Source organism: Nicrophorus vespilloides, unplaced genomic scaffold (genome assembly GCF_001412225.1).
Source record: "Nicrophorus vespilloides isolate i.1.1-1 unplaced genomic scaffold, Nicve_v1.0, whole genome shotgun sequence".
Lineage (NCBI taxonomy): Eukaryota > Metazoa > Arthropoda > Insecta > Coleoptera > Silphidae > Nicrophorus > Nicrophorus vespilloides.
In genome coordinates, this window is record NW_017100097.1 from 309668 (window position 1) to 329145 (window position 19478).

The 19478-nt window shown below is 30.8% G+C and overlaps 1 protein-coding gene across 4 annotated transcripts in view; it reads left to right on the forward strand.

The window, feature by feature from the left end:
- The window catches only part of LOC108567808, a 103964-nt gene extending 90422 nt beyond the window's left edge, over positions 1–13542 (forward strand). For all 4 annotated transcript variants that reach the window (XM_017928498.1, XM_017928499.1, XM_017928501.1 and 1 more), the window contains 2 exons: positions 8787–8899; positions 12680–13542. In XM_017928498.1, the coding sequence (XP_017783987.1) occupies positions 8787–8899; positions 12680–13208 (642 nt within the window). In that variant the 3' untranslated portion in view covers positions 13209–13542. The remainder of the gene's footprint in view (positions 1–8786; positions 8900–12679) is intronic.
- The last annotated feature ends 5936 nt before the right edge of the window (positions 13543–19478 follow it).

Below are 19478 nucleotides of genomic sequence, written 5' to 3' on the forward strand. Positions count from 1 at the left end.
CTCTAAATATTATACATTTCGTCTCCATATCAAAAAGCTATTTTAGTTTAGTTGTAAAGTAAAATTCAGCTAGATTGTACAAGTATAGAGTTATCACAATGAATCTTTCTAATGTGTGAAAATTACGGGAACCATAAATCTTTGCGAAACAAGGTATACATCATGTAAACATGTACTGAAATGAGCATGTTATACTGACAAGTATACATCTTTTGATATGTACAATTTACCGCAGTAAAATTTACTTGAGATTCGTAAATTTCATTGCTATTTTGAATTTAATTTGTATAATATATACGTTCATATACATTGCGATATTTGAATATACATTTTTTATACCAAGATACATACCATACCCATACTTCAATACTTGTTTGGAATTAGGGCTGCAATTAAAACAGTTGGAGGCGGACAATTGAACCAATACCGATCTAAGAGCATTCGTGATGTAACCGCTGTTACATTTTATTTATGCAAAACCATAAACATAAAGCTAATGTTTAATAACCAGTTGCAATAATATTTTAATAATAATGACGATAATAATAACATTACATCGTTATTTTTATGGTACCTTCTGTATCGGAAGTCGGTCGCCTCTCACTTAACTGGAATTGTCGTAAACAGTTTTAACCATTATTTCAATCACATATATCACGTATTTATCATATACCAATAACATATAGAAAGTGACATTTAAGTATATTAAACTATTATCAAGCATATTTCAATATCAATGTAAATTGATTTAAGAGCTTAAATGATTTTTTTTGTCGAAAACTTGGTGAAATAAGTCAGAACTCATTTTTTTTGTAGAAATAATTTAATAATTTGTAGTAAAACTGAATTTAGTAAAACGATAATTGCTAAAGTTTCAAATGCATATATATTTTCTTATCTAAATTTAATATAAATGAATGTTTGTAATCATTAAGTACGTTTCATGTGGAGACAACGTTTCCACTTTCTTTTTGAAAATTATATAATATCGTTGGCACAATTTTCTTGTACATTCCATTGCATGATACAATCGCATCGATAATTAACTAAAATTTTATCTTTCAAGTAAAATAAATAACATCACCAATTAGAATAAATCTCTTGTCTAATCGCTTCTATTTTTTAGTGAAAGTTTCATCGAATTTTACCGTACATTATATAACTCTTATCATTTGGAAATATTGCTTGTTCTATTATTAATTGATTACTTAAAAATTGTTGCGTTTCGTTTAAAACAAACTTAAACAATATTAACAGATACCGACAAATATTACAGTTATTCTCCATTATAAACAATTATCATAAATTATTCTCATTTATTTTAAATGTTGATACTCGCAAAATGTAGAGGAAACAAGAACTAACAAATATAAATTAGAAAAATCTAGATATAATATTAACATACTTAGTATTAACCGATACCGACAAACATATTTAGTTACTCTTATCAATTCAAATATAATTTGTCACTTTCATTGACAACGTTCTCATCAGCTTTATTAGATGTATCTTGTTACCTACAATAGTTATTCTGATTCATTATAAATATAATATGTCAATCTCTTCAACAAACTCTTTTAAACACGTCAAACTTACGAATTAACTGACACAGAATTTTCATTTATTAGAAATATAATATCACCAATATTCTCACTAAAACTATTGACTGCATTCACTTACTGACAATTTCACATAGTATTAATCAAATAACACAAACACCAGTGATGCTCAAAGTGGGGCACGCGAAATATATTTAGGGGGATCTTCGTACTTTTTAAGTGCAAAAGGGTACCGCGGACAAAAAAGTGTGACGAATTGCATGAATAAGTAGGGTGCAATTAAACAGGTTTGAAGAGGATACATTTTTGAGCGTTTATTTGCAATTTACGAGTTTTCGGTTTGCCTCTTCTTCGAGAGTTGTAAATATATACACGGTCGTTAATAAGGTAATTAGCGAGCACGCGAATACAATTAAAACAATTCGGGTTTTGCATCCGAGCGGGAGCTGCTCCATCGTCCTCCCATCGGGATCCAAGACGACAGAGATGACCAGAATTCCCAGACGGCGAGTGAAAGAGTGAGCAGAGGTTGTTAAACGACTCGTTTACCATTAATTTATGCCATCTTCTTCGACACGTTTCGCGGGAGAAACGGCGCTCACTAATGCCTCCCATTAAATTCCCGACATATACGGAATATTGTTTTGCGTTATTTCCTTGCATATGAATGGCGAGTGCGTCGAGTGTGTCGAGCCGAGTCGGACCAGGGCGCGCACTTGTGCCGGGAATTTCAAATTAATGGCGCTAAACTTTGCGATTCGCATATTTCCAAATCGGTTCTCCGGCGCAGAGGAAACGTGCATTTTTCTTATCCTCTCTGTCTTTCATTCATTTCGCGCGCGTTTTTCTCTTCGTTTACATTTGTTTCTTTTCTCTTTCCTTCTTCTCTGTTTTTTTTTATTTCACCACAATACAATTCGCGCCTTTCCTGTTCTCGACGCGACGCCACATTTATTATCCGGCGATGTCGTAAAAGTGTTGTGTGCTGTTTTGTTCGAATCCCAATAATACGCGATAAATAAAACTAAACTGAAAACGAATTCTGTTTCCCACGGCTTTTTAATGTCTTTTTTTTAAATATACAAATTTATTTGAAGGAAATCACATCGCAAAGGCACTTTCATGAAACAATAAAAGTGATTGAGCGCATCCTTAAATAAAACTTCTTATATTGAAATTCTCCTTATTTTTTATTAACACTTCAATACCTAATAATGAAATTAAAATAAAATAAATATTTAATAATAACAATATTTATTGCGATAATTATCAATATTACTTCTTACATAATGAGAACTGTATTTAACTCTTTGAGGTACACGCAATGTACCACCTTTTGAACAAGCCTAGTGGAGCGTTATTTTAATTTTCTAGAATATGTACAGGAAATAAGAGTTACCACCTTTTAATAAGCACATTCATTAAAACTGACTTGGGTGTCGAAATTTAGGAATTTCTGGCCCAACTCTTTGAATTAAGACAAGATACTTATTAAAGTTTTTTTTTGCCAATACATGACATAATTTCTGATCCTTATATTTTAAGTGAATATGGATCATGTAAAAAATGTTGTTCTTAAAGTTATTTCTGTAATAATTTTATATCATTCTATTGTGGTACTAAAGAAATACTTCTCACAAACTAAAATTTATTAATTTTGCTATAATCGTTATATTTGATGTACAGCTTTTGCAAATATAATCCTTTAAGATTTAAAAAATAATGCATTACGACTTTAGACAAATTTAGAAGCATTATTACTTAAAAAATACACAAGTAACCAATATAAGCAATAACTCTTTATTACTTTAAGTGCGTTTGCTAGTTTTCTACTTAACCATTTAATACCTATAACATTACTTTGAGCGAATTCCATTAAATCAACTTTAGAAGCGCATTCGATCAGTAAATGGCATAAATATGTAAATGCACGTAGTTTAATTACGCATTAATTCCTAGTTTTAGATTTGTGATTTGTGAATAGTGGCTACGCTGTTGTGTGTAAAATAACTTTAATGCGTTTTTTTTAGAACGTGCCAATATTATGGAGTAAGCTCTACTTCTTGATCAATTACTTTAAATACGAGTAGAACGAATCTGTAACGGGAAAAATTTGCATCAATGTGCTGAAACAGTCAATACAGTTTATAGTTACAGTTATAAACTTCACAAGAGCCAATATACCATTAATTCAATCTGCAGTCATCATTTCATCTCATTTTTATTTTAAAGATCAATTTGTAATAAAAATGTACAAACAATGATAGTGACTTAACAGTCACTGCTAAAGTTACTTGAAACACAATACAACATTTGTAATATGCACTCGAGTGCTTGTATAGCTTTTTTTTCAATATTATTATGTCATTCGTTGAAGACTTAAAACATATTAAATATGAACATTTTCTAAATTAGTTCTTAATTGATGGATAAAATTGGTATAAATTACAATAATATTGTAAGGTATTCGAATTGCTTTGTTTTTTCGTTTGCTAGATTTTATATAGTATTCTAAATATCATCAAATAAGTAGCCTAGCTTTACATATTTTAGAAAAAAGCTACGATTCCTAATTAGATGGGCTTAGTGTAGTTTGGTATTGGTGATATAATAATGTTCTTATATTTGTTATAGTTTGGAATTTTAATTAATAGGGCAGCGGTTCTAAACTGTGATCCCACATATTTCTGTACATTGATACTATGACTCATTTTGTCTATTTTACCGGATTTACAATATAATATCGAGTCTATATAAATATAATTAATCATATTTTATTACAATTATAATTTAGTATAAGTTTAGTTTTATAGTAGTGGTCTTCAAAGTTATTCATCTCTACTATCTTCTGAAGAAGTTGAGTAGATTTAAAGGATTTAACAGTTTGCGAACCACTGCTCTAGAGGAATTAAAGAGGAGTTGCTGAGTATTTATCGTTCGATTGTATCTTTCCAATGGTGCAAACGTAAAGTCAAGGAAATCTCGGTGTCGCGAACAAACGCCAATTCCTGTAAATGCCAATTATCCGACGTATTCAATTACTCGAATTAATTGCCGACCGCAATAATAATTATATATTATTATCATGGCGCTATAATTGCCGTGATTGATAATCGACGGATGAATGAAACGCGTAGCGCGAAAACGATCGCGGATTTGCATAACGGCGCGCCGCTTATGCAACACGCGTCACATTCGAGCGCTCGCGATTCGCCGGTTTCTTGGATTTCGTTTTTTCGGTTGCCTAATTAACAAATTAATGTACGCAACTTATGTAAACGGCGCGAGGGGGGAGGCAATTAATTAAACGTTCGTGATTTATAATCTGAAACCATTAATTGGCAAATGGCTATAATTTAAGCAACCTAATTTCAATTAAATAATGATCCGTTTCATTATTACTGAAAGCGTTTACGAAACTTATTCCGATTGTGATCTCGTATGTTTGCTTTTAACTTTTCATTGAGAGTTTCGTGGACTTTTTGGTTGAATTTGTAATTGGTTCTTAACTTCTTCAATTGCTGCTAAAAATCGAAGCGATCGAATAGAATTGTTGATGGTCGCTGGATATGGGCAACGAACATCAATATGTCTTTATGCGTTCGGACTATTGTGCATTTTCCCATTTGCCATTCGTTTCTTAATAATTTACAGCCCGAAGGAATGTTGCTGCTCTAAGTACGTATTTGTATGTACGCGCGTTCTGTTGCGGTAGTTCCTATTTACATAACGCTGAACCGATACTTAATTGTTAAGCATTATTGGTCTTTGTGTAGGTTGTTGTAGCTACCGTTCCCCTTCGGCCGTTTATCGCCTCAAATCTCGAGTCGGGAATTCGAAATTGTCCTTGTGGCAATCGGGTAAAGTTCATCACCGAATTTATCGTCGATTGTCCTTTCGTCTCTTCTACGCGAAAATAGCTGGTGCATTCCAGACGCACATCCTCTCGCTCCATGTCAGACCCAGACCCTATAAATCTCCAGATTTAAGCAACTTAATGGTGCGCACTTCTACGCTTCGCCAATTATCCCTAAATTCCAGAAACTGTAGTTATTTATTGTCTTCGAAAGTTTTGTTTCAGGTCATATTTAAAAGGTTCATTTTTAATTTGACAAATTTTAATATATGTAAAAATTACTTATAGATTCGAATTATTGATTTTCAAATTGAGGATTATGAAATAATGTAATTATAAGAAAATATATTTTGTATTTTGTATAATAATATACTAAAAATATTCGTTATCTGATTAATTACAGTGTTCAAAATAATTATCGTTTTTTTATAATATAATAAATTCAATTATTTATTAGTCATAATTTGCTCAATAACTAGTTTTAATGCTATATTTTTATTCTATAGTCATATTTTATATTAGTAAATCATCTGTTCAATTTAACACACATTATTTCTATATTTCTCTGTTTACTAGAATGATGAAATATTATGCCGTGCCGAGGATGTAAAATAATTTACAACATATAGTTATTTGTAATATGATCTCTTCAAGCATAATAAAGTAGATAAATGGAGGTTTTCTTTATGTATAAAATCTGGTGGATTAGAAGAGTTACCAAAGTGTTGACATATATTATTAGATACAATGATTTATTAATTTAAAGACAAAAAACTTCAAACAAACTTAATAATGTAAGATTTTTTTTCACTTTCATAAAATAAAGTACATATTCTTAATTATACATATATTTTATCTGATTTAAAGTTCTTGATTAGTCCGCTTTCGAACAGTCCAAGGTAATTCTGTATACAAAAAGACAATTAAAAAAAACATATAACTAACTTAAATAATAATGTTTCTACTTTTTTCATAGTACAAAATAATATATTGAAAAAAGTATGGTATATTTTTCCACATATAGTCCCACTTTGCAAACTAATTCGACGATTTTTATTAAACAATTAATTCTATGTAAAAGAATAATGAAGGTTTAGTTTATGAAGTAAATCTAGTAGATTAGAAGAGTTTCCGAAGTGCGGACACATATTATGTGATACAATGTTTTATTAATTTGAAAACCGGAGACAGAGTGAACAAACACGTTCGATGCGCGAATTAATCCGAATGACTTGCTAATATTTCAGATGCTAATCTGTAGGTTTTGATGTGCGGATATTATACATAGTGTCCGGTGGACTGGATGGATGATCTCTTCCGTGGTATTACGTTGTCACGGGCGAAACGCGGAAAAGTCCTGCAATAAAACCCACGTGGACATACAACTATATCCATCTATATACATATGTATATTTACATGTTATACCGTGACATCCAATAACTAAAGACCGGGGCGGCTTTAAATCGCAATGCCGTCTAACAGTTTACGTCTGGTCGGCATTGTACGCCGCTTCCATCACTTTTGTTTTTTGTTCGTCTGCTTTTGTTTGTTAGGTTTTGACATCCTCTCCATGGCGACGGACAAATTTAAGAGCCTGCCATTATTCATCTAAAACAATGTAGGTTGCAAATGTTCTGCGAAACGAGTAGAAATAGGGGCGAGACAGAGTGAAGATACAGCGGGATCGCATGTGAAAGAGTGAGAGGTCGTTAGGCAGACGTAAAGGCGGCAATCTGTTAAAATTCCCATGGGGCCCCATGTAGGCGATTAATAACTGCATCAAGTGCCATTTTTTCTACTTTGTCTTCTTGACGTCCAACATGCGTTCCTTCCTATTGGGCAACAACTAGCTCGCTAATACTAATATTTATCATCGGCCATTCATCACGGGGACGTTTCTCATTTCTTCGTTCTCTCCACGAGGAGACGCTTAACGTCTCTGTTTCCAGGACAGTCTGATGTCTCTTTTAGCAACTGGTTTCCTCACCATAATCTATGCCTGTTTTACGGGAAATGCAAATACTTCGGTTTGTTTATTTTACGATAACGTGCATCTATTCTCACAATCATTCAAAGATCAATTACAGTTAATTGGACACCATATTTGGTAATCAAACTGAAAAAGAAAGTCCATCGTATATAAAAATATTAATAGTAACTAAAGTCAAGTATTATATAATAATATTATATGTATTTATCAAAACGTAGATAATATAATGCAATTATTGATCGAAATATATTAAAAATCTTATTATACTAACATTTTAAATAAGAATTGATTTATGGAATACTTGAATTTGCCTAATTGCCTTACATTTAAAAGGGCACTTAAGTAGAACGAAGATGATTTGCTACAGTATAATTCTTATTACCGCACATAAAAGATTTACAAGCTGTAAAGTAAGAAATGTGGTTCGTAAAGTTCTCGATATTTGAATACTGAATTGTCCGTGAAGTGCGCTTCCTTTTGTGTCAATATGGAAATTTGTGTCTTCGCGGAATTCCGGTTTCCAAGTGTTCCGCAAATTGTCGCTCCTCTAGTGGGTATTTATTAACGCATTGAAGCATGCTCACTTTCCGTTGTCCCGTTATGGTTTCGGACACTATTTTCTTTTTATTTTGTCAAATAAACATTTAGCAGGTTTTTATTGCGTAGGGCGTGAACGCCACCCTCACAGAAACGGGAAAAAATAAGAGAGATGTCCTTCTTTTGTTCCTCTGGAAGGAAAACCGATGGGACGTGCGGTCCATCCCCCTTTCTACATCGGCACATGAGGCGCCGCTAGACATACACACAAAGTACAAGTGCCCCCCCATTCGGGTACTTCAGTACTGCTATCAATTTTGCATTGGACAAACAGACACATAAGTCTCTCGACGGGTCAACGAAGTGCGTACACTGAAGACACCTACCTCTTCGCCTAGGTCAAACTACTTGTTCGGATTCTAGTCTGGATGAAGGAAACGCGCGAATGTACACAAACAGGATAAACTTCGGAATTACTTTAACATCACTTTCGTTTTTTTAATCGATTGTAAAACAATCTGTGTATGCACCCATAAATTGGGGAATGAGTGTGAAGAGCTACATATAAAAGATCCAACGGTATACGCGAATGGAAAGTGTTAAGTGAATTGCGTGCCATCCAGTTTACCGCTCCGTTTTATGGGTACCAATAATAATGAAAGAGAATCTTTCGGGATAATTCTTTCCGAATCCGAGCGGAATCTGCTTGCTATGTTACATCTAATGGTAATGTGTTATTGACAGGTCGTCCATTTGATTGATCTGGCCGCACACGATTTTGTACGATTCCTATATTTTGTATCTTGAGGTGTTAATTGGATGTTGTTCTTCTCTCTGTTGCAGGTGCTTAGCTTAGCCGCTATTTTTTGCCCGGTCGCTTCCTACGAACACAATTATAACGACTCAATTTCTCAGGCCAGACACAATCTCAAGAAGAATCATAAAATGCACGATTGGTAAGTCGACTCAATCATCTCCCATCTCTTAGTTGTTAGTTTGTTGGACGAGCGAACCTCGACAATTGCTTCGACTCACGACAGACGGATAATCGACGCACCGTACTTTTCGGTCGCATGCCCTCAGATCGAATCTTCCTTCACATTAAAGTTATTTTCATTTGTCCATAGAGAAAACAAACATTGATTTCCCGTTTTCGATTATCTTATTATTTATGAAAAATATGTATATAATTAGAAGTAAAACAATTACTTGAACTTTAGATATCTAAAAGAACTTATTATAAATATATTCACTGAAGCAATTGGAATACACTAAATTACAGTTTTAAACGAGGTAACTCTCTTAATAAATTAGGTTTTAGAACAACTGAGAAAACTATACGACTTAATACTTAATCTAAAAAGATTTGATTAATTTACTTTAGATGTATATTGTGTATAAAGAAACTATGTTACACTAAGAATATATAACGCAACTAAATATAAATTATTATTTCGTTTCTCTTGAAAGAAATTAACAAATTCATTAAATATTGATTAATTGAAGTTTATTTAATTTCAAATTATTCACGATGTCGTTTTTACTGTTAATAAATACAGTAAAACCTCGGTTTGTGCGGCTAATTGGATCCGAAAAAAATCCGTACTGTACGAAACCGGACTAAACAAATAAATAAATAAATTAATAAGGATTTTTTTGTTGTTTTCAATTAAGAGTCTTAAAATAATAATAGTATTCAATTTGTTGATTGGTATAATATAAATGTTTGATTACTAATTTGTTACTTCAGTAGAAAATATTAGTTTTGATACTTCAGACAGTCAAAAAATACATGCAAATGGACAAGATAACAAGTTTCTTTCGAAAAACTTCCCAACAAATGCCGACAATCAAAGTAACTTGAAAGCAAGATACTTCTAATAGATGTACCAAATCCAAGCATTTGAAGTATTCAAATTTGAAATAGATCTTTCCATACCTTCTTTGGATATTTTACTCAGAAGCAAACGAATATTTTCTGAACGTCTGATGATTTAACGAGAAGATACAAAATAACAGATATATTTAATGATGTGTAAAGTGAACTTTACATAACTGTACAATTAGCTGTAGAATATCGTAGGCTTCAAAGGTCTACCGCCCCTAATCCTGCCGCCCGTGTAAAAGGGTTGTTTCATGGAAAGCAAAGAGCAACATTAATCTCCTAAATAGAACGTATTAATACCTTTCCATTATATCTCTCCTAGTTAATCTGTAAAATTTCTAAAATTGTTTTATTTAGTGACCAGTACCTTTTACCTCACAATAATAGAGACTCAATACCACACACATTTTCACAATATGCACACTCGAAGGACACCTTTCTTATTTGAGAAGGAAATGTGACATTAAATCCATATAGCACAATCTAAACGTGACAGTAATTACATATAGCACAGTTTAATTAAATCAACAATTTATAGCCAATAATTAAAGACTAGTGATTATTATGTTAACGGATTTACGAGATTAGAATGTCGTAACTACATTTGATGGCACAGTCTTGACAGCATTACGTATTCCGATTAAATGCGACTGTGTGCTCGGTGCATTTGACAGCAAAGATATTTTAAATTTAGTTTAGTTTCACTGAATCCAATCCAGTCTCATGAATATTTTCTGAGAAGCAATTAAGAACTGATATTTACAACTTGTGTTTCGATGGAAATTTGCATCATTCGGACGTTTATTATATTATTAAAATACTGGTACAGAGTGCGTTGCTGATTTCTGATAATCGCCAATTAAAATGTCTAAGCAACAAGCGGCTGCAATTGCAAACGATTTGTCAAATATCATAGTTGATTTAGATTCAGATCTGTTATGTTTACAATTACTTGTATGAATGAAATTTATTTGTTCTTTGTGGAACTTATCGTGTTTTGCTGTAACTTCCCACTGCTATTGATCAAACACAAACATAAAGATTAAGCGAAATTGATTTAACAATAAACCAAATAATTTAATTTTTAAATTAATAGACTATTATTTACCAATTATGTTAAAAATAGACTTTGATGAATTTCATTTTTATATTATAATATAACTTTAATTCATTGAATACATAAAAATACATGTGCAATAATAATATTATGTAATATGTGTTTTGTCTAAAATTTGTTATAAATCGTTTTCATTTGCAAAATTACTATAGTATTCATCACAAATAATGAAAACATAATTTATGCTTCCTGTACTTAAATTTCAATAAGTTTCAATGAAATTGGCATTTGTATAGTAAATGTTCATTTTTTAATAATAAACTTAATTTATTGGTCAGAAGTATTTTAATATATGATATACAAATTACTATTTAAAAACAAAATCACATTTTTTAGTAAAACTAGCATGAATTTCATTCGCCTTCAAGATTTGTTTTACTTTTGACAATTTCAAAACGAACTAAATTATATTTGAGGAATTTAAAAGATGTTCTAAGAAAATAGTACCCAATATTTATTTTTTTATATATAAATGATCATTTTTTATATCTAAAATCAAGTCTCTTTTTTATACGGTTTTGAAGTCCTTGATTAGTCCGGTTTCAAATAGTCCAGAATATTGGCGGAACATATTATTTGATTAAATTATAATTACAATTTCTCTCTTTAACGTTATAGTTTTAAAAATAAAACATGATTATGTTACTTAAATTAAGTATTATTCGAAATATGTTAGATTGAAAACGTTCCAAGTTATTCATTCATGATTCATAATCTGTGTTATAATATTTCAATCATGTTCAATTTCTTCCAGTTTATAGGAAACTGAGTAACTATGCAAATAATCTTTGAAAGATATCGAACTAATCTTATATAATGCAGTTTATATCAATCACGAGTGGTAGTTAATCAATGTCAAGTTGATATAATTCGCAGTGATTTTAGCAAGGCGTGTGATATAATTGATTGTTTTGAACTAATTATAACTAGTTTCTTGGGTACTCAAAGATTCAACGTATGATTTGCAAATTCCAATGTTGGAACATTTATAACAAGTATAACAACAAAATATATAGAAAATATCACTTATTATTATTTTAAGGCAAATGCTATTTTTTTAAATTTACTAGTTTCTCTTAAACCTAGACAACTTGTTATTATAAACAATATTTGTAACTTATATGATATTAATGTTAATTGTTTGGAATGTCTGTATTAAAATATTCAGATTAAAAAAAATAATTAATGAATAAAAATGACCCAGTTTCTCCTGAAAATGTGTCCATTTTGATTTATATTAGTCAATTAGTTCTAAAACTGAAGTGAAGAAATATGGTTAGGATATGATAAAACAATCATTTTTTTGTCATTAAAATAATTTATTTAGTTTAGTGTTTTACAAAGCTTCCCATTTATTGTGTTAAGATGCTTATATACTTGGCTTATACAAGTACTAATCAAGTTTCGGGATTTTCATTCAATACGAAAAACTGTATACAAAGTAAGATTTTACCTATATGCTTTATTTACATATAACGTAAGAGGTGCTTGAAGGGAAGTATTCAAAATCTTCAGTTTTCAATATGAGGCAACATACAGTTCCCAAACAGAAGGGTCTCATACCTTGTATATTTAGATCATGCAAGTAACTAGGCATTTATGCTAATACCTCAATTACTAATCCATGTTGTTTGTCAATTAACGCACAGTGTATAGATACCTTTAAATGTATATTTGTATTGTGTTGTGAAAGTACAATAAATTTGATAATTGTATTTTGTTATGTTGTTGTAGGTACGATCTTTACTACCGGCATGAGAACCCGCTGGACGACGCAGGTAAACTGCTAACCGTGCGCGAGAATCAGGTGCTTCTGAAGCAGGAGATCAAGAACAGGACCGGCGTGGATTGCTGCCCGTCAGTCCTTGAGATGGTGGAGCCGGAGGGTGGCAAGAACCAGGACGACCAATACGTCGAGCTGTACAGGGACGGCAACAACAGGCAGCGGTTCTACGAGCTCTCCTGCCACCAGGACATCCTGGATAAACCGTGCCGTTTTATGGAAAAGAAACTGCACGCCCAATCCAGATGCGTGCAGAAGTACAGCTACACCTATGCCCTCGTCAAGGACACCGGACGCCACCATCACCACCACCGGCAGCGGCCCAACTACTTTCCGTCAATCTCCTCCGGCCCGAATGAGACTCGATGGACGTTGGACTACATCCGCGTCCGCAGCGGCTGCAGCTGCGTCGTGATGCCAAACATCAAGAAGAAACGGGATAAGCAGAAGGGCAGGCGGCGACAGATGGACATCGATTAGGACGATCAAGAGAATATTGTAACCACAAACCACACCATTCAAGCAACAAACCAACCAACAAAGATCCGCACCCATCAAACAAACAACCAACCATCCACCCTCCCCACACTTAATTTATTTAACTTAATTCTCTATAAATACTTTATACATATTGATCTAATACCAAAGTGACTATTAGTTTTTTTTATATATATATATTATTATATTGTTTTTTAGTTAACTTTGCAATAATTCTCTTAAGACTTCTTTTTACTTAATTTATTTCCGGACATCAACAAGTGGAGGGAATCAACTCTTGCCAGATCCGATTTTCGATTCCGTTCATTTATAATGTTTTAATTACTACTTTTACTACTATTATATTACCGTATTAGTTTATATATGTATATTACGTTTTGTTCGTTTATATTTTATTTCTCTATGTCTTCTTTTTATGTTCAATTATTATTTTCGTACGTATGTACTAACTATTTTCAGGCTTTCAGCAGAAAGCGACCGAAATAGCTTTAATGTATTCAAGAAAGTATTATTACACAAGAATAAGGGAAGTAGTCCGTCCGCGAGGACGACAGCTTCGCATACATTTCCTCCATATTTACATGGCGACGAGGGCTCTCTTCGCATTTCGACGATGTGTGCTTTTCTTCCACTAATCCCAGATCTGCTTAGATGTATAATAATGACTATTATCCAAAACGAAAGTATTTATGATGATTTATATATGTATGTTACATGAATGTTACACACGTAGATTGCTAGTTACCCACACGGAACTGATTAATCTTAAGCTGATGTAGATTTCAAAAATATGAAAAAATAATAATATTGAAATGATGAGAAAAGAAATAACCGCTTCCTCTGCCTTCTTTCCTTTTGGGAAAGACGCGGGCCCGAAGGAGGCTCTATTTATTCCGAGGCATGCTTTCGATGAGCTCTTCTGTATTATGTATGATAGTTGTAATTTGTAATGTTCTCTATATATTATTACTAATGATTATAAAAATTTAAAAAAAAAAACAATAAAACAATTACCCTTGTAATGTGTCGCAGCAAGTTTCATGTATAAATATGGAAAAATTTTGATCGCAAGCACACTGCAAAACAAATATACAATGAGTATGTAAATAAACCAATAAACTAACGATAATTAAAAACTGAATCTATGTTGTTTTTATTATTTATTTAAATATGAAATGTCCTTATGTTTAAACGTAAATGAAATAAAGTGATTGGATAAATAAACTCATTTTTGCCCACTGTACCCAAGCAGGTACAGCAGTATTTATTGATTTTTTGGCAATCAAGTGAGAAATAGCTAAAGATTTCCCGAAAAAGGTAAAGAATACAACCGAAGTGTTGCTATTATCGAAATAAGTGAGAAGTACTTTTGATTTTCAATTTGTAAAATCAATGATTTACTTGTTGGGCGTTGAAAACTTATAATTTACAAGATAAGATACATTGTACGGCATTATTTATTTAGATCAAATAAGACACGCCATATCTTCACTCCCTGAGAGTATACAATTTGATACTGGATATTTGATAACTCCTTACGTTGTCACTCTAGAATCAGGTGGATTTGTAAAGAAATGCCGAGTACACTGAATTTTTGTATTCTTTTGGTTTTTTTTTTAAATAAAATCAATGTTTTTGTTTGTTGGAGTTTCTGCAAAAATGGGTTAAGAAAGAAAAATAATTATTCATTAATATTCTTGAAATAATAGTAATCTTTATTGCAACAACCACGTAACAAAATTAAACATTTCCATTCGATAACAATAATAATATATTCAACTAGATTTCATGACATATTTTTCGAAATAGAAAAAATCTACATATATATTCTACATGTAACGATGTCTTTAGGCAAACCAAAATCTTATACTTCTAATATTTAATAATATTGGGTTGGCAGATATGTAATTTCGGCTTTCATAAATAGATAACATTATGTTATCTATTTATGTTAGTTTTGAAGGACTTCTGTCAATGTTATGATTTTTTCCATTTGTCATTTGAAAGATGTCACTTTTGGCTTCCTTTAGGAATCAATTGCATGCAATTTTGTTTGCAAACTAACAAATTTAGGTTCAATTGTAACAGGTGTGCCGAACATTTTCGATATATTTTACTTTTATGTAAATTTCACTACAGGCAAGAAAGCTGCTGAAGCGATATGTGAAGTTTATGCTATTGATTGTTTAACAGATTGTTTTTCATTCAAAGAAGACCAACATCTTGGTCGACCTACCAAATCAAAGTCATAATTGAATCGGATTGTCATATAACTGAGCAAGAGAATGCATAGAGGTTAAATCACTTAAATGTCTTGAATCTCGATATTCGCATGTATTGAAAAATATTCACTTAACACAACAAATAAATATTTGCAATCAGCTTAGTTTATATATTTAGGGAATAATAAGCTACAAAGTTATATCTAAATTCAAATCTACTACATATTCGTAGTTTATTGCTATTATAATAAAACTATTAAACAAATTAATTATATAGGGTTAGATACTGTTTTATTTACATTAGTGATAAATAAAATAATTACAGTTCCGTGTGGTAGATTTTATCAGTATGATGCAAGCTTCTAAATTAAAAAAAATAAAATTCAAAATTATTATTAACTGGCTAGTTTTCCTAACCAGGTCTTTCTGTCCAATTCACATATTATTATTCCAAATCTTTAAAAATAATTACCATTACTTGTTGATCTCAATTGAAATATTATTTATATCAGCTGTCGTAAATAATTCACAAAGAAAAACATAAATTTGTCAAATATTCAACGAGTAGAACGAACTAAGAACTTCAAAAGCCATGTTAAAAAATGACCAAACTACAGTAAAGTACTAAAAAAGCTCATCGCGAACTAAATTGTTTGTATATATTTACTAGCATTACATTCGAAACACAATATATTTTAATTGACAAAATATAAGTAGACAATATACAAATTTTTATTTATAAATTAATGATTGGTTTATGATTGTAATAAGAATAAGTTCTTCTTACAGTTAAATCTCTATTTGTGCTGTTTTCTATGTGGTTTTAAGTCTTCCATTAGTCCGGATTCAAACAATTTGGAATATTGCCCGCACTATGCGAGGTATTTCTGTAATCAGTTTTTTCAACTGTTCACGATCGATCCGGCGATACAAAACTTCCGCAAATTCATTCAAAAGTTTTACAAACGGCAAATATTTAAGGAGTAATAAATTTAGAGTTTCAATTTAGAGAATTTTATGAATATTTTTTAACATTATAACTAACTTGTCTAAAATAATTAGCTTAAATAACAGATATTTTAGCCGGTAGGAAATTTATAAAATAATTTGCAAATAAAAACTTTAAAACAAAATTATATAATAACACATTTCCATATTCCAACTACGAAAGATGTTAAATTTAGGTAAATGTTAGTAGAATGTAATTACTTTAGTAAAAAAATAATACGTATTAGATTCTATACAAAAATTAAAGCAAAAAAAATAGCAAAATTGTTGCAATGTTTTCATTCTATGATATGTGTAATAAATATGATTTGATTTTATAGCTAGGTAATGCTGTTTATAAACAAATAAATTATCTTCAATTTGTTAAAAAGTAACATTATTTTATTTATCATGAGAATGAAAGAATTTTATCATTAATTAAAAATGCATTTTAAAATGTTTATTTAAATATATACTTCTTGGTCATCCATATGTTTAATGATAAGCAACTTGCGCATTACGTCTTCTATTACCAATAAAATGAAGTATGTGATAGCGGATCCAGGTTGAATTCTTGAGGAAGAACAAAATTATACGTATAAGATGAGCAGAGCGGTTAAGATCATCATCATCAGTTTATCTAAGATCATTAAATAGCTTAAATGAATGGCATGGCATGCACTTGGTGCAGTGAGGCAACAGTAAATAACTAACGGGCTCGAAAATATTTATGTTTTCTGAAATTGATTCGGCGAGGTCAGAGGTGTTGCTGCATCCAAGGTGCCACCATTCGCTCGATATACACGTCCAGTTCAACGCACCTTGAACATCATCTTCGAACGACACCATAGAAAAATGTCGCTAGCCAAAACATTGCTCATATAAGTGCGTACAGAACGGACCCCGGCTCTTAGTTGCAAACGCATTCCCCAGCTTCAAACAAACAAGGTAAGTGCAACACTAAAAATTACGACCGATTGGTTGCCTACGTCGCCCACCAACAATAACAAAAATTACAAAGCATCATTAGCGTGTATTAAACTGCTTTCCTTCCTTCTTCGAAACACGCTATCATCCATAAGATGATGGTTTTATTCTTGTATCTGAATTACGTAAATCGCGTGGTGATTACATTTATTTTGAACGCTCGTTAATAAACCGCACGAGACAAACAATAATTACGTTCTTCGTTTACGTGCATAATAAATGATTTATATGTAATTACGAAACGTTTTGGGGCCCGAAATTTCTGGTATTTCCCCACGAATCGAATCACGGTTTTCATTGAAACAGTTTGCGTTTTGCGATAGTCGCAGTATGGCTTTATCTGTTGAGCGAATTATACAGGAAACGCTTAGAATATTATCTACGCTTTACCATGAATAATGTCATGTGTCGTGTTGGTTCAATTTTAATGCATAACTATTAGCGATAACCTTGTTGTTTTGCCATTAATTATTTCGTACATAATTAGAAAAAAATAGAATTTCAAACTTTTGATAACTTTTGAATAATGTACTCAAAATTCAATGTAACTTTAACTGCTACAATGTTTTATATATCTTTTTCTTTTAAATTTTCACAATAAGCATATCTAAAGCATTTTATTTGGTTTATTTCAAATATTGATTAATTTTCTTAAATAATAATTTTGTTTGTAAAGTCCCTAAACTAATAGTTTACAATTTCTAGAAATAAGAACAACAATTTTTGTTTTAATTGTCTATAGAATTACATAAGCATTCTCTTAATATATTATTACTTGTAAATGAAATACAGAAAATAAGACAGAAGTAGACAGAAAAAATATGTTGACTTTGATTTTGTTTTAATTCTGAATATTAAATTTAAACATTATATAGTTGTTTTCATCAAAATTTGTTATTTATTAAGAAATATATAATTTTGAATTAATGAATTTACATTTCTCATACAATAAATATTAACAAACAATTAATGACAAACAACATTTAAAATTACTAATTCCATCGAATAATTTTAATAAATAATGAAATAAAAAAAAATATCAAAACGGATTGTAAGAGCATTTAAACAGATCTTTAGCAAATATTAAAATGCATCAAGGCTACAATATTTCATAAAAAGTAACCAATTTGAACAATGAATGAAAAAAATATTAAAAATATAAACTATAAAATATAAAGGTAGTTAATACTTATATTAAGAGTTTAAATTAGTTATAAAATTATAAATATTGCAAACTATATATTAGATCGTAATAATTATTTTAATAAATAATATATTAAGAATATGCTTATCTAAATGCTATAGACAAGTAAAACAAAAATCGATGTTCTTATTACTGAAATTGTAAACTATTAGTTTACAAACAAGAAATAGTATTTTAAGAAGTAATTATTTGAAAAATTAGAAAAATTTCACAATTATCTTCAATAATAGCGACTAAACTGCTTTCTTGTTAAATACGTACAAATTAAAAAATAAATAAATAATTGGGGGTCAAAGACTCATAGAAGTGGCACTGAAATTTTCCTAATCGTTAAAATTGGAAACACCAATTATCTATTAGGATACTTTTAGGTTTTTTTTAGGGTAATATTAAAGACAAAGTTTATGTTAATAAGCCAGAGACAACTCACACTCTTAAAGCTAAAATTAACGCTGCTATTTTGGAAATAGGGCCGTATCTTTGCGAGAAAAGAATCACGATCTACAATTTGACCATTTGAGTCATATGTTATTACACAAATAATCTACATGTTTCTGGTCTATATTAGAATCAAACGATTTTGATTATTATTATTATTCTTTGTCATCTTATAATATACTTAAACCCATTATTGGAAAAATATTATTTTTTACATTAACAAAAAATTAGAAATTTTATTGAAATAATTTTTTCCAAAATATTATAACTATATTTATATTTCATATATGTCGATAAATAGCATTTCAAAATAATTTAATAATATACCAAAAAGATCAACATATTCCTTCTTAACATACATTAATAATTCGTTTTACGAATGTTAGATTTCCAGTGAATTATAAAATGTATTAC